Source organism: Miniopterus natalensis, chromosome 3 (genome assembly GCF_054644295.1).
Source record: "Miniopterus natalensis isolate mMinNat1 chromosome 3, mMinNat1.hap1, whole genome shotgun sequence".
Taxonomy (NCBI): Eukaryota; Metazoa; Chordata; class Mammalia; order Chiroptera; family Miniopteridae; genus Miniopterus; species Miniopterus natalensis.
Genome location: NC_142083.1, coordinates 20,498,032 through 20,510,984, shown reverse-complemented (window position 1 = coordinate 20,510,984; position 12,953 = coordinate 20,498,032). Strand labels below are relative to the sequence as shown.

The 12,953-nt window shown below is 44.4% G+C and overlaps 1 protein-coding gene across 3 annotated transcripts in view; it reads left to right on the top strand.

Annotated features, from left to right (window-relative positions):
* Nucleotides 1-12,953, top strand: part of TRIO (trio Rho guanine nucleotide exchange factor) — a 301,493-nt gene that overhangs the window by 211,797 nt on the left and 76,743 nt on the right. For all 3 annotated transcript variants that reach the window (XM_087815342.1, XM_087815343.1, XM_087815344.1), the window contains exons 31-33: nt 231-332; nt 3,758-3,900; nt 4,487-4,586. In XM_087815342.1, coding sequence (XP_087671468.1) covers nt 231-332; nt 3,758-3,900; nt 4,487-4,586 — 345 coding nt within the window. The remainder of the gene's footprint in view (nt 1-230; nt 333-3,757; nt 3,901-4,486; nt 4,587-12,953) is intronic.

Sequence of the window (12,953 nt, the reverse complement as noted above, 5' to 3'; positions counted from 1 at the left end):
CTGAATTTGCTTATTGACTTGCGTCAGAATCTCTAGTAGAAGTGCTCAGAGGAAATGAAAAAGATGAAACTGGTAGTTTGTAGCCTAAAAACAGGATGTGCTCGTGTTAACTCAAGTGAGGGGCTAAGGATTACCTATTGATGCTAACAAACTGCGTTGTGTATGACCTAGCATGACTATAAGTCACAAATTTTATTCTCATCTGATTATATAATTGTCTTTTTATCCAGACCTCAGAGTTGGGTGTCACAGAACATGTTGAAGGAGATCCTTGCAAATTTGCACTGTGGGTGGGGAGGACGCCAACTTCAGATAATAAAATTGTCCTTAAGGTACGTTCACTCAAAGTTTGGGGATGTGCTGTGTGAGAAGTTTATCATAGCAGTGAATGCTTTTTCCTGTCCTGTGGTTGAAACATAACTGGTTTTCATATCATTTTATGTGTTTCTTTTATGTTCTGTTGGGATTAGTGATTACCACAAGAAGAACAGTAGAATAAATTCAGTTTGGTATTTCAGGGATGAAATAACGTGAGCCAAACCTTTGCTTGCCTACTGAAGATCAAATGGAGCAAGCCTTCAAACGTCTCCTGTACTTCCAGTCTTAAAAAGATTCGTTCATTCCCAGGGATGCAGGAAGTTAAGTCTACGAGGAAAGAGATAGGGACCCACAGCTTCCATCGCACACTTGACCTTTGGTTTCCAAAGGAAAATGGGCACCTGATGGAGGTGTGATGGCCTTTGACAATTCCAAGGCTGAAATGCCAAGAGTCTCCATGGGGTCCTGGGCTCCTTGCCTTTCTAGTTTGGGGGCAGAGGAAAAGGGGGGATAATGACCAGGTGCAGGGTTTTTGATAATGTTCTGATTTAAAGTGTTCCAGACCACGAAGGGTGCTTTGAGGTACAGTCTTTGGGGGAGGAAAATATCTCTGAACGTTTTATTCAAACTCTGTTTTGATTATACTACCCTCTCCTAGGAATGGAGAGGGCTCTAAGAGTGTCTTAATGTACTTCCCTCCTCCTGTGTTTGAGAAAATACAGATGGAACTATCTTTTTGAGCTGTCTGGAAAGACCATACTCAACTTAAGGATATTCTGGGGGAAATGTAGACAAAGATTTGTAGAATATTGGGAGATGAGCCAAAAGCTTAATGGGACTCTGGTGTGTGAACTTGCATGTCAGCGATTTTGTCTCTTACATTCCTTTGAATCTCTCTATGGTATTTCCAGCAACCACAAGTTATTCAGCAGTGTGTCACTGTTGTAGAGCCACTGACTGTTATACCATTGTGTTTTAAGGTGTTTACTCACATAGAAATGATGAGTTCTTTTGCAATGAATATGTGATTACCAACGCAGTGTATTCTTGTTAGTACTGGCATAAAGCCCTGTAAAATATAAATTGCACTTTTGGCCAAATATTAGATAACTGAACTTTTCTAAGGCATAAAATTTTTAAGTACTCTCAAGATCATAAAACTTCCAACTTATATTAAATGCTTATCCAGATTAGCTGCAGTGACAGATGCCAAAGGGTGTATCTAAGAAATAGTGCCAGATATTTTAGCCAGTTATGGGTTACTTTCATTTGGGATGTAATAAATACTCATGATGCAACTGAAGAGTACGGTTTCCTGTGGGCTTTACCAGATGAAAGTTTTCTAGGGAATTTTGAGTAATGTTTTTCTGACTCCCAAGGAGAGACTAAATGAAAGGATGTCTTCATTAATTTCAGAGATTGCTTTGTGGTGATGGTATGGGTGGTGATTACAGTGGAAATGGAGGTGGTGGAGGTGGAGATTTTGGTAGTGGTGGTGGTGGAGATGGTGGTGGAGATGGTAGTGATGGCGGTGGAGGTGGTAGCAGTAGTGGCTGTGGTAGAGATGGTGGTAGAGCAGATTGTGATGGTTAGAAAATGGTGTGGTTTTGGTGGTGGTGGCAGTGGAATGGTGGTGGTGATGGAGGTGGTCATGGTCATGGCAATGATGGCGATGGCCTAGTAGTAAAACAAAACTGTGGCCTTTTTTTTTTTTTTTACTTGTATAATCTGCAAGGGAGAATTTTATTTCTAAATCCTTCCTTAAACAGATTGAGGCTACTAGGAGAATTACACTCCATAAATGTAATGATCAACTTGCTTTTTATCACAAGACTGCTATGGTTTTCTGAACTGTAGTAACAGTTTTCCTTAGTTGTCCCCAGACTCTGCCAGATGTTCTTCCTCAGCTACTTCTCCCTGTTTAACCTCCCAAACATTTGTATCAGGCATTTAAATTCCAGGAGATCTGTGTATTCAGAGTTTTCTACCCTGAGACGCTTATTTCATGCACAAACTCCCCTGTTCCCTAATCACGCTGCCTCCTACCCCAGGAGAAGTCAGTGTGACGACTTCTGGCATCAGGTTCCGGAATGGGAGCAAGAGACTCCTTTACCCTTTACTTACCCTTTACTGTCCCCCAATAACTTTAAAGCCACATTCTCCAGTTAAAGCATTTTATTTAGAGAGTTCTCAATTTTAATTTCCTTTCCCACCATGGGCTTTGGCTTTCTAGTTTCAAAAACAAGGCCCACCAGGAGGAAATGGTGGGTTCCCCTCCCTTTGTGATCTCATCTACAATCCCACTGATGATTGTTTTAATCATTTACAGGGAATTATGTTTATATCATAGGAGGTTGATGTTTTCTGTAAGGAAATTAAAAACTGTTACTAAGGCTCAGGACATTTAAAAAGAAAAAACAAACTACCTCCTTTGAGGCACAGTGAGAGAGAAAAATCTGGACAAAGCAATACCATGTGTGTTAATTCAACAAATGCTTGATGCCTGGCCGGCGTGGCTCAGTATTTAAGCATCAACCTATGATCCAGGAGATCGCAGTTCAGTTCCGGTCAGGGCACATGCCCGGGTTGCGGGCTCGATCCCCAGTAGGGGGGTGCAGAAGGCAGCTGATCAATGACTCTCTCATCATTGGTGTTTCTATCTCTCTCTCCCTGAAATCAGTAGACATATGTATTTTTTAAAATGCCTGTTGAGAGTCTCCCACGTCCCATGTCCAGAGAACCTTTCTCCACAGTTGTAATGGAGCTGAGGCAAATCCACCGTGTGGAATCGGCAGTAGGATACACTCGTTTATTCTAGTGGTTGATTCTGATTTTCAACCACAGGTAGATAAATGCAGAGCTCGGGGAGCAGGCTCTGCCATGGGCTCTGGGAGCTGCAGTTGCTTCACCTGCTGGCGGTGTGACCCAGGACATTGCTGTGTCCACACCACAGTCCCTCATTTTCACACGAGGATAAGGGAACCCCATTCCAGACGGTGCTTTCGGGAGCGAGGAGAGGCTGCAGGTGTGGAAATGTGGCTGCGGCTGTTGTCTGTGTGGGTTCCGTTGACGCTCCGCCAGCCCCTGACCACTCCTCTTGGCTTAAGTAGCCTCAGAGAAGCTTTGGTTTGGGGTGGCTGTGTTTTCTTATTTTCCTAGGAGTGCTTTAAAGTTCTCGGGGCCAGGGAATGATTGATGATGAGAATACCCATTGATTTAGAATAACGTAAATGCTATCAAATTAAAAGGTTTTGATGAAAAAATACTCAAAACTAGGGTCATTTATTTGGTGGCACATTAAACATAGGTTGCAGTTGCTTTCCTGCTGGAAAATTTGTTTTTAAATGGGAAGCCAGGAATGTGGGAGACCTGTGTGTTGTTAGGGCAGGATCCGGAAAGGGCCCCTCTGTACACTGATGGATTCTCACACCTCGTTCAGGCTTCCAGCATAGAAAACAAGCAGGACTGGATAAAGCACATCCGGGAGGTGATCCAGGAGAGGACTATCCACCTGAAAGGCGCCCTGAAGGAGCCCATTCACATCCCCAAGACAGCCCCGGCCACGAGGCAGAAGGGCAGGAGGTGAGTGTGTAGGGGATGTTTTGGTAAGTTTGTTTGTTTAATAGGGAAGGAACAAGGCATGTTAACACAACATTTTTCAAAAATTGTTTTTCTCAAACATTTTGAGGAATATTGTTTTTTTTAAACACAGTTTATATATCACGTTCTTAGCAATGAAATTGCTTTGTCAAGACAAGACCCTGTTTCACCTTAAATTAAGTGAAGGGCTGTGTTCGAATCTCTGGTCATTTTCCCTTTCTCACCCCAGGGTGAGTCCAGCATGTGTGTAAATCGTGCATGTGGCCGTGGACACATTACAGTATCTACACATTTGTTCCTTGTTTCTCAACTGGAAATATTGTATCACCTGTATTTTATTATTATGTGAATTAAGTGGAATGACCTATGTTAGATACTTAGCCCAGTGCCTGGCAGGAAGCCTGTGCCTAGTAAAGGGTGACCAGTCTTTGTTAATACGGCAGCAGTAGTAGCAATTGCACCTCTTTAAACAAATCTATTCCTTCTCCAATGACCAATGGACAGTCTTCACCAGTCTTGGAAAACAAATCCAGCAGAGTCAGCAATTCAGAGTTTCTTGTATCTCCAGGGACGGAGAAGATCTGGACAGCCAAGGCGATGGCAGCAGCCAGCCTGATACAATTTCAATCGCCTCCCGGACGTCTCAGAACACCCTGGACAGTGATAAGGTGAGCTGCAGCCAACCTTTCACTGGGGGCTCGAATGTGGCTAGTCTTTGGTCTCATAGGAAGTAACCTCTTTCTGTCTCTAAGTGACAGCTGTCATCAACATTTTCAGACAGCTGCTATGTGCTAAGAGCAGTGCCAGAACCCGGTACCAGGGGCAAAGACTTTGGGCTGTCAGGATAGGAAGACGTTTACCCTGAGAATTCAACTTAATCACTTGCCCTGCCCAGTGCTATTACCTGGTTTTCTATCAGGGTGTCTCAGGCAGTGTATTAAAGCTTTTTAAAATTTATATTAAGCAGAAAAACCTATTATTTTAAAATAATGTTACACAGAGCCCTAGTGCATAGAAATGGAGCTGTTCTGGTTGAAGCAGAACACCAGCCTTCTCCACCTTGGCCTGAGGCCCCTTCCAGAACACAGGAAGTGCGCCCTGGACTGGGCCTGCACCTGTGCTGACTGCTAGCAAGACAGGTCTGATTCGTGTCAGAGTCCACAGAGGCAGCATGCAGGATCCCATGATTCTGTCTTGATGGAATCAAAAAGCCTCCAGAGTAAATTAGCAGGAGGAGCTGGGAATCCTGGGCTCACACGATGCACAGATGTCCTCTGTGAACGCCGGTGGGGGACATTCATCTCAAGCAAGGCTTCTGTTCCAACTAAGATGAGCGCCTGTTCTGTTGTTTTTCTAGAATGCAAGACCAGATTCTAAAACCAAAAGTTATTTGACGGTGAATAGGGGCTCAGAAGTCCTGGGTTTCTCACTGCGTAGTTCAAGCTATGCTTTCTTGTGTGAGACCTTAATCCTGGTCATGAGAGGCAGGAGCTCTCTGCAAAGTATGTCCAGAGCCCGCTCACCCATAGGGAGGACATGCCTTGACCTCACCTTCATTGGAAGTGATTGATCACAGAGAGGAGAGTCCCATATCGGGGTTATTTCACATGGCAGTTCTTACAGTCCCAGACTTTGGTCTTTTCTCACTAAGTTTTTCAGAAGAATTCATGGTATTTAAATGTAATTTCCAAAACACAAATAAGTGCGTTTTAAAATACAGCTCTTCTACAGTGATTTTATTTTCAGAGTCCTTCCAGTTTGAGTAATTAGTTTCTTATTTGAGTTCACTTAATAATAAGTCCCAGGGCTTCAAATGCTTAGAATACAAGGACTGAAAAATAAAAGGAGTGCCTCATTTTATTCGGTTCAGAGCTCAGAGTATTAGCATCGGCAGATATTCCTGCCAGCGGTCATAATGAGGAGTAAGACAGATTACATGTTCAGGCTTTTAGTGCCTAATAGCTTCCCTCCCTGCAGCCTCACCCCAGAGCCGCTGAGTTAAGAAAATAGAGTTTGAACTTGGAAACATTTCATTAGAGTAATTCTGAATGTTTTCTTTTTTAAAAAAAAGTAATTGAGGTGATTGAGTAATTTAAATACTCAGTTTACCTAAGAATTATTGTAGTAATTTTTAATAATCATGGGAACTAATAGAAGCTCAGGTTGAGGGGAAAGGCTGTCTTCATTCAGACCGTTTCACGGACTTGCCTTGGTGGAGATTCACCCCTCCAGCTGCAGGCCCATCAAGCCCCAGATTCGCGTTCTTACCAGGCATATTCTCATAGATCTGGTCTGGGTTTACCTAGAAATGAGTTTAGAATTTATTTCTTTTTAAAGTTATTTGGATGACACTGCCAAAGAGATAAATAAATGTAAAAAATTCTGCCTTTTGGAAGGTGTGTTAATACTTTTCTGGAGATTAGTCCAAGAAGAAAGGCTGACTTTGTCTTTTCATGCTGTTTATATATAAATGGGTGGTGGTGGAAGGCTGGAAAAGACTCCCAGATGAAGTAAGGGGCTCCCGAGGTGCTTTCTCGTATGTAGAGAATTCGGGTGCTAGCATCCCCGTGCAGCCCTGGTCCCCTGAGGCATGGGTGACTGGAGGCCACAGGAAGTTTGCACAGAAATAAGACTCTATCCTGGAGTTAGGAATTGCGTAGCTAGTTCTGCTTCAGATCTGCTGTGGGTGAATAGACTTATGTGAACCTGGAACCGAGCCTGCACAACTCCTATAGAAACATCAGGCATTATCCTAAGGGCCGTTGCCATTAACAGTAAATTCTGTGTGTATCCAATGAACAAGGGGGGAAAAAATCACTAAGAAAAGTGTAGGTTTGCAGAAATTAATCATTCTGCCTGGACTAGAATTTTAAAGAACTGCCTATTAAATATTTTATCTGTGGAGGTAATTCACCAGTTTCTGTTTATCTCATCCAGTGCACTATCTTGGACTTCATTCTGTAGCTCAGTAATCCCTACAGGGCTGCTTCTGTGAAGGCAGCTCTGGCCTCACCTGAGCTTCGCAGAGGCGCCTGCTGACGCTCTTGAGTGAAGCTGTGACCGCAGCCTGTCACTCAGCGGCACCTAGCTTAACGTCCTCGTGATTCTCACCAGTCCTGAAGTAATGACACTCCAAAACTCAGGTTTTTTTAAGTGGGCATGGCATGTATGTCCTTTACTACCCCTCACTGAGACCATAGGTCCTTAATCAGCTCAAAGGTGTGAAGAAGGCATGCAGTGTCTTCCTGAGATACAGAATTGCAGCGGCCCTCCTCAGCTCTCGGGACCTGCACTTGGCTGAGAATAAACAGCCTGTGCGGCCTAATGAAGATAAGCGAGGCTTTGGAGTTGGGACAGGACACACCCACGAGGCCCTCTACAGAGAAGAGCTTGTTCACTGCCCCACACGCCCACATTCGTGTCATCTGCTGGGGAGATTTCTCGTCACCGCCCCCCTTTTTTACTTCCCTGGTAGAGCATTTCGGGGTCAGTAGATGATTCAGGAGAATACATTTTGAACATTAGGAAACTGCATTCTTTCCTGAGTCAGTTTTTTAAAATGCACAGTTTCTCTGAACGAGGCTTAACCAGAAAATCCCCTCCTCTCCCTCCATGGCAGTAACTTTTCATATGTCTCAAGGTCCTTTCTGCTGTACGTTTTTCAAGTTTGAACAGCCTCCGATGACCTGGGTAGATAGATCCGACGAGGGAAATTACTTAACTGAATTTTGCCTCTTGGACTTAATTTATCATGTCTGTTGTGAGTTAGTTATCATGGAATTTGGTTCCATTTCAGAAACTGGGTGGGGGGATGTTTTTGACTCAGCCCCTTGGAGATTCCTAAGGAAGGGTTATCTGCCCAGGGCTGTGTAATCCTCCGATGAGGCGCAGAAGATTTGGGGAGGCGTCTGTTAAGAGGGGGGCCCAGAGACACCCTTTTTCCAGGGAGCACTGTCAGAATCGCTGAGTAGGCTGCTCACAGATACAAACCACATGCCCCCGTGAGCACATTCCCTTCTAAGAACACCAGCTTTAGAAGATGCCATCTCTTTGTCCCACAAGTGAGTTTAGCACTGATTCTTGCCCATGTTCATAGCACTTATGCTAATAAAAAGCTTATGAAAATATAATTTGGGCTCCAAGGAAATCAAATGCTTGCCAGACCCTTATCTCATTCTTCTTGAGCTTGTCCCCAGAGGTAGGGAGGAGAGTGTGGAGCCAGTCTTCTGGCTGAGAGGAAGTGACAGGGGCTAGATGAGCCTCGCAGGGCCACCCAGCGCTAGAGGGCTAACGCCAGAAACGGAATGTGGATGTAATTACCCGTCGGTATCTAAAGCTGGATATGAAGCTAAGTATTTTTCAGTATAATAAAGAAGCATTTTTAAACTTTTTCCTTTCTCTGCCTTATTAGCCTGTGATTTATTTCTTATAATGAAAATTTATAGTATGAGGAAAATAGAATACATGGAATCAAACATAGACTACTATAGAACAGAGCATCTTGAGGTACAGATGAAAAACATCACCAAGGCAAGGTGAAGTGTCTGGAAAAGCCGTGGAAAAGCTGGCATGAGTCAGCGGGCTAGGCGTGAGCTCTCTGCTGGGTCTAAGGCAATGCAGTTCTCATTTTTAAGGAATGAGAAATTCAGTGGAGACTGACACTTGGCATGTACTGTCCTGAGCCTATTACAATATAAATATATGAGTCCACATAATTAAAAGTATAAATGGTTTGAGTTACTCTTTTTTTAAAAAAATATATCTTTATTGATTTCAGAGAGAGGAAAGGAGAGGAATAGAGAGAGAGAAACATCAGTGATGAGAGAGTCATTGATCGGCTGCCTCCTGCACGCTCCCGGCAGGGGATTGGGCCCGCAACCCGGGCATGAGCGCTGACCGGGAATCGAACCCTGATCGCCTGGATCCTAGGTCAACGCTCAACCACTGAGCCACGCCCGGCAGGGCATTGAGTTACTCTTAATAAAGCTATGGCACCCTGCTGGGGACTTGAGATTTCATGTAATGTAAAAAATCAGTCAACTTTCTCTGTGAAGTGACCTACACCACAGGAACTGGTTGGATTTACAGAAATTGCAATGTTGAGATAGTGTATAAAGCAGTTAATGCCAATCCGTTTTAAAATTTGGCTGATTCACATTTTTGACAAAAGAAACTTGCCACCGGCCTCCTTAGGGAACACCACCCCGTCACTCAGCCTCCATCACTGTGTACATGGCGCAGACAGGAGCGAAGGTGAGCCCTGGCTCTTTGCTTAGCCCTCTCTCCTCTTGCCAAAGGTGCAGGAAGCAACAGGGCACCTTTGCTCAGAGGAGGTGCTCAACCTGCTGCCGGCCCTGCCAGCGCTCCCCAGGTATCCCAGGACCTCATGTAGGGTTGCCCCATGTAAGCATGAAATTGAGTCATTTAATTCAGAACCTTTCTACAGGATGACACGTAGTTTTAATCTTAGACATAATACTCTGGACGTCGTTAACCTTCTCTTCTCGGAGTGTAACGGGGTACGAGCAAGCAGGCCCTTGATAACGTCGTTTCCGTCAACAACATTCTTCAGTTATAATGGTCATGAGATATCATCCTAACTCTTGTCACAATTAGCCTATGGTAAAATTGTTTTCATTACACCTCGTTTCACTTAAAGTCACAAGACCTGTCAGCGAGTTAGGTGAGGACTCACTGTAGCTCCATAGAGTGTTTAACATCAAGCAGCAGATGCTCAGGATCCACAAAGCACTCGCCAACCAGACCTCAGGCTCTGCTTCTAAGCAGCCGATGGCTTTGGGCAAATTACTTCACCTCTCTGTGCCTCAGCTTCCTCATCTATAACTGGGGACAATGTTACCTCATAGAGCTGTGCGCATTTAAAATGTGTAATGTGTTTAGAATCACACCTGGCATGTACTGAGCACTGAATAAATATTAGCTGTTGCTGTGTCTTCATTTTAAAACTGCTTCCCCCTCCCCCCCTCTCAGGTTATGGGCAGTCAGTACTAGCTGTCACAGATTACTGTCCATAATGGCCTCTGTCCTCTTACTTGGGCACTCCAGCTGGCAGTGGACTTAGGGGCCAGAAGCTGTCCTAAGGATAAATTGCTGCCTTAGTGTCTGGGCTTAATCATTTTGGTGCCTCAACAGCAAGATGCTGGCCACGTATTGAATGGGCAGTCACTAAAGAAGAGATTAGACAGTTAATCAAATGTTTGATTCAAACATTTTCCCAGCTACTCCCCTTTGATCCTACCGAATCAGCTGCATCGTGGCCACATGCACATGAAATGACTTCATTCTGTTGACAAGGTAGCTACATTCATTCATAAATACTTGGGGCTCGCCCCATGCGCCAGCCAGGACAGGTGCTTCAGCACCAGAATGAGCAAAGGAGTCAGAGCCCTCCGCCCCTGGCAGCCGGGCGATGGGCTGCACCTGGTGTTTGTTTTCTCCTTTGGCTAATCCTTGTTTTCCGTTTCTCTTAAGTGACTGTGGCTTTTTGTAATTTTTAACCAGCTTTTAAATGCTCTCATAAAACTGCAAAATGAACATAGTCTTTGATAAACGTAGTTAATCAGAAAAACAACCCCCCATGCTAAAGGAAAATGCCTCAGATCTAAGCAAAGGAAGGTGTTTTTTAATACAAAGGTTGGGTAGACGTAGCAAACGTGTTTACAAGAGTATTGGTGCACTGAAAAGCGCTTTTTAATGTAAATTTTACACCACTGATTGGAGTTGCTGTTGAGGGTGGTGACACAGTTTCGACTCAGACTTGAGGCGGGTGGCTCAGTCCAGCTGCTCGTCCTCGTGAGGGCCCAGTCCGCTGGTCAGCTGGCTCTCAAATCTTAATTCTTCAGATCGGTGTCCCTGCGTTACAGACAGAAAGAGACAATTCGCGTTAACTTTTCTGGGTAGAAGAGTTTCATGCTCACTCAGGAAATGTAGTAAATGAATTTCTTTGGGTTAAATTGTCCTAAGTAGTTTTTGATTTTTCAGGGTCTGGTGACATAAAGGGGGCCGGGGGTGGTTTCACCTGCCGCCTCTTTCCCGACCCTCACCCCCCTTTCTGCAGAAGAGCCTGCGGTACCTGTGGACACGTGCTGGCGTTTCTTACTCTCAAGTGTTCCGAGTGAGGGACGTGGAGCCACATTGGCTTCTGTGAATCCTTGAAGCCCGGTGCATAATGGCTGGGCTCTCTGATTTGCTTAACTTTTCATGTTTAATGTTTGCCTTTTTAGTTGTCTTTTAAATGTAACTTCCTTGCATCTCATTTTCCATTCCACCTCCTGTGTATCACACAGTGAGGGAAGCCTTCCAAGAATTGTTTTCATGTCAGAAAACCAATCTGGGATTGCCTTGGTAAAGAGCAGAAGGTTGATGGTCCTGAATGCTCTATTCACTTTATTTTCTCGATAAAATGTTGGGTAAGTTGCTTTTGAAAATGATTTTCTCACAGATTTTTAATTTTTTTTTTGGTGGTAAAAAACATATATATCACCTTTTTCAGTTCTCACAGATTTCTTTATGTACCTCCAGTGTGTGAGAGATGATCAGGATCGTCCTGTTGGAAACACAGTGACACATTTGGTGAACACGTCTGTGAACTTGGCCTTGGGTGAGCACGGGGCCTGCTGCGGCTGCTTTAAGCCCGAGCCTCCGTGAAGTTGCCCAGCCGGAGCTCGGGCGGGCGAGACCGTGGGGGTGACTCACTTCCTTGGAGTGGTGTTCTCGCTCCCCCCTGTTGCCTTTCCCTTGTAATCATTGCTGTCTCCCCAGTCCCCTTGACCAAGTGATCAGCCTTCGGTCTTCTCTGTGAAACCCACAAAATCGCAAGGCCCTTTGTGAGGTCTCTGAATGACTGGACTGTCGGGCTGCCGGATGTGACTGTTCACAGGAGTTGATACACTTTGTTCTTTAGGGGAAAATGGCTTTTATTAGACCACATTCCTCCTCTTCTTTTGAATTGCTCTCAGAAAATTATCCAGACACCCACCTGCAATCGATCTTGGGCTCTTGAAGTAGAATCACTTGCGGAGCGGACTGCGTCATCGCCAGGCCCGTCGTAAAGAGCCCTCTCCAGGACTTGCCCCAAAGGTCCTGGGAGCTTGGCCGTTATAGCCAGGTGTCTGCCAGTGTCTCCAAGAAGGATTTGCCCTCATCACGTCAAGCCGCCTCCTTGTAGTGTGCCAGGGAGGGGTGCTCCAAGGCACGATGGGGTGAGAAACCCTGTCCCAGGGTCTGTTCTAGTTACTGCTCACGTGCCTGCCACCAGGGAGGAGTATTTCATTCTGTTGGGTTTGTTCATTTTCAGTCAGTTCTGGGGAGAATTCAGGCAAAAGGATCCTAGTTTGATTCTGCGAGTAGTCTGTGCTCTGAGTCATGGGCGTTCCCCTTGGCAGCCCATTTAAAGGGACATGGGTGGGTGGTGGAGAGGAGGCGTTGGTGCTGTCTGTGGTCCATGGTCTGATTAAGGCCATTTTACTATCATGTTTTTTAGTCACCACATTTTTTTTTTAAGGTGAAAAGCAGAAAGTTTTTCCCCCCAAAATTTGTCTTCTGGTGTGAATGTCACAGGCGTTAATGTGAGTCGTGGAAATTGAGATTTTCTAAATGCATGTATGTGGCCTGGAGCCCATGGTAGAAGTCTATAAAATATACAGAAGTAAAGAAGATACTCTGAAAACGTTGACAAGGCATGGTTGGAAAGGAAAAGTGAATTTTAAACTAGATAAATGGAATTGTAATTCAACATAGTAATGAAGTTGGGTCACTGAGGGTAGAAATGCTATTGAAAGCAGTGAGACCTCAGCCAAACTTAATGATGTAGAGTGTATTATCTGACCGTTTTCCTAACGGGAATTCAATTCCTCTTAAATGTAGTAATGATTTTCATTGCTTCCTCAAAAGAGTTATTTTAAGTCTTTTATACAAAAAAGGTGGTGTTTTTTTTCAAATTTGCAAACCTGGTTTTAAAGAGAGGTTTTATAATAAGTTTAAAATGTTCAAATGTGAACATTGAGACAGAGATC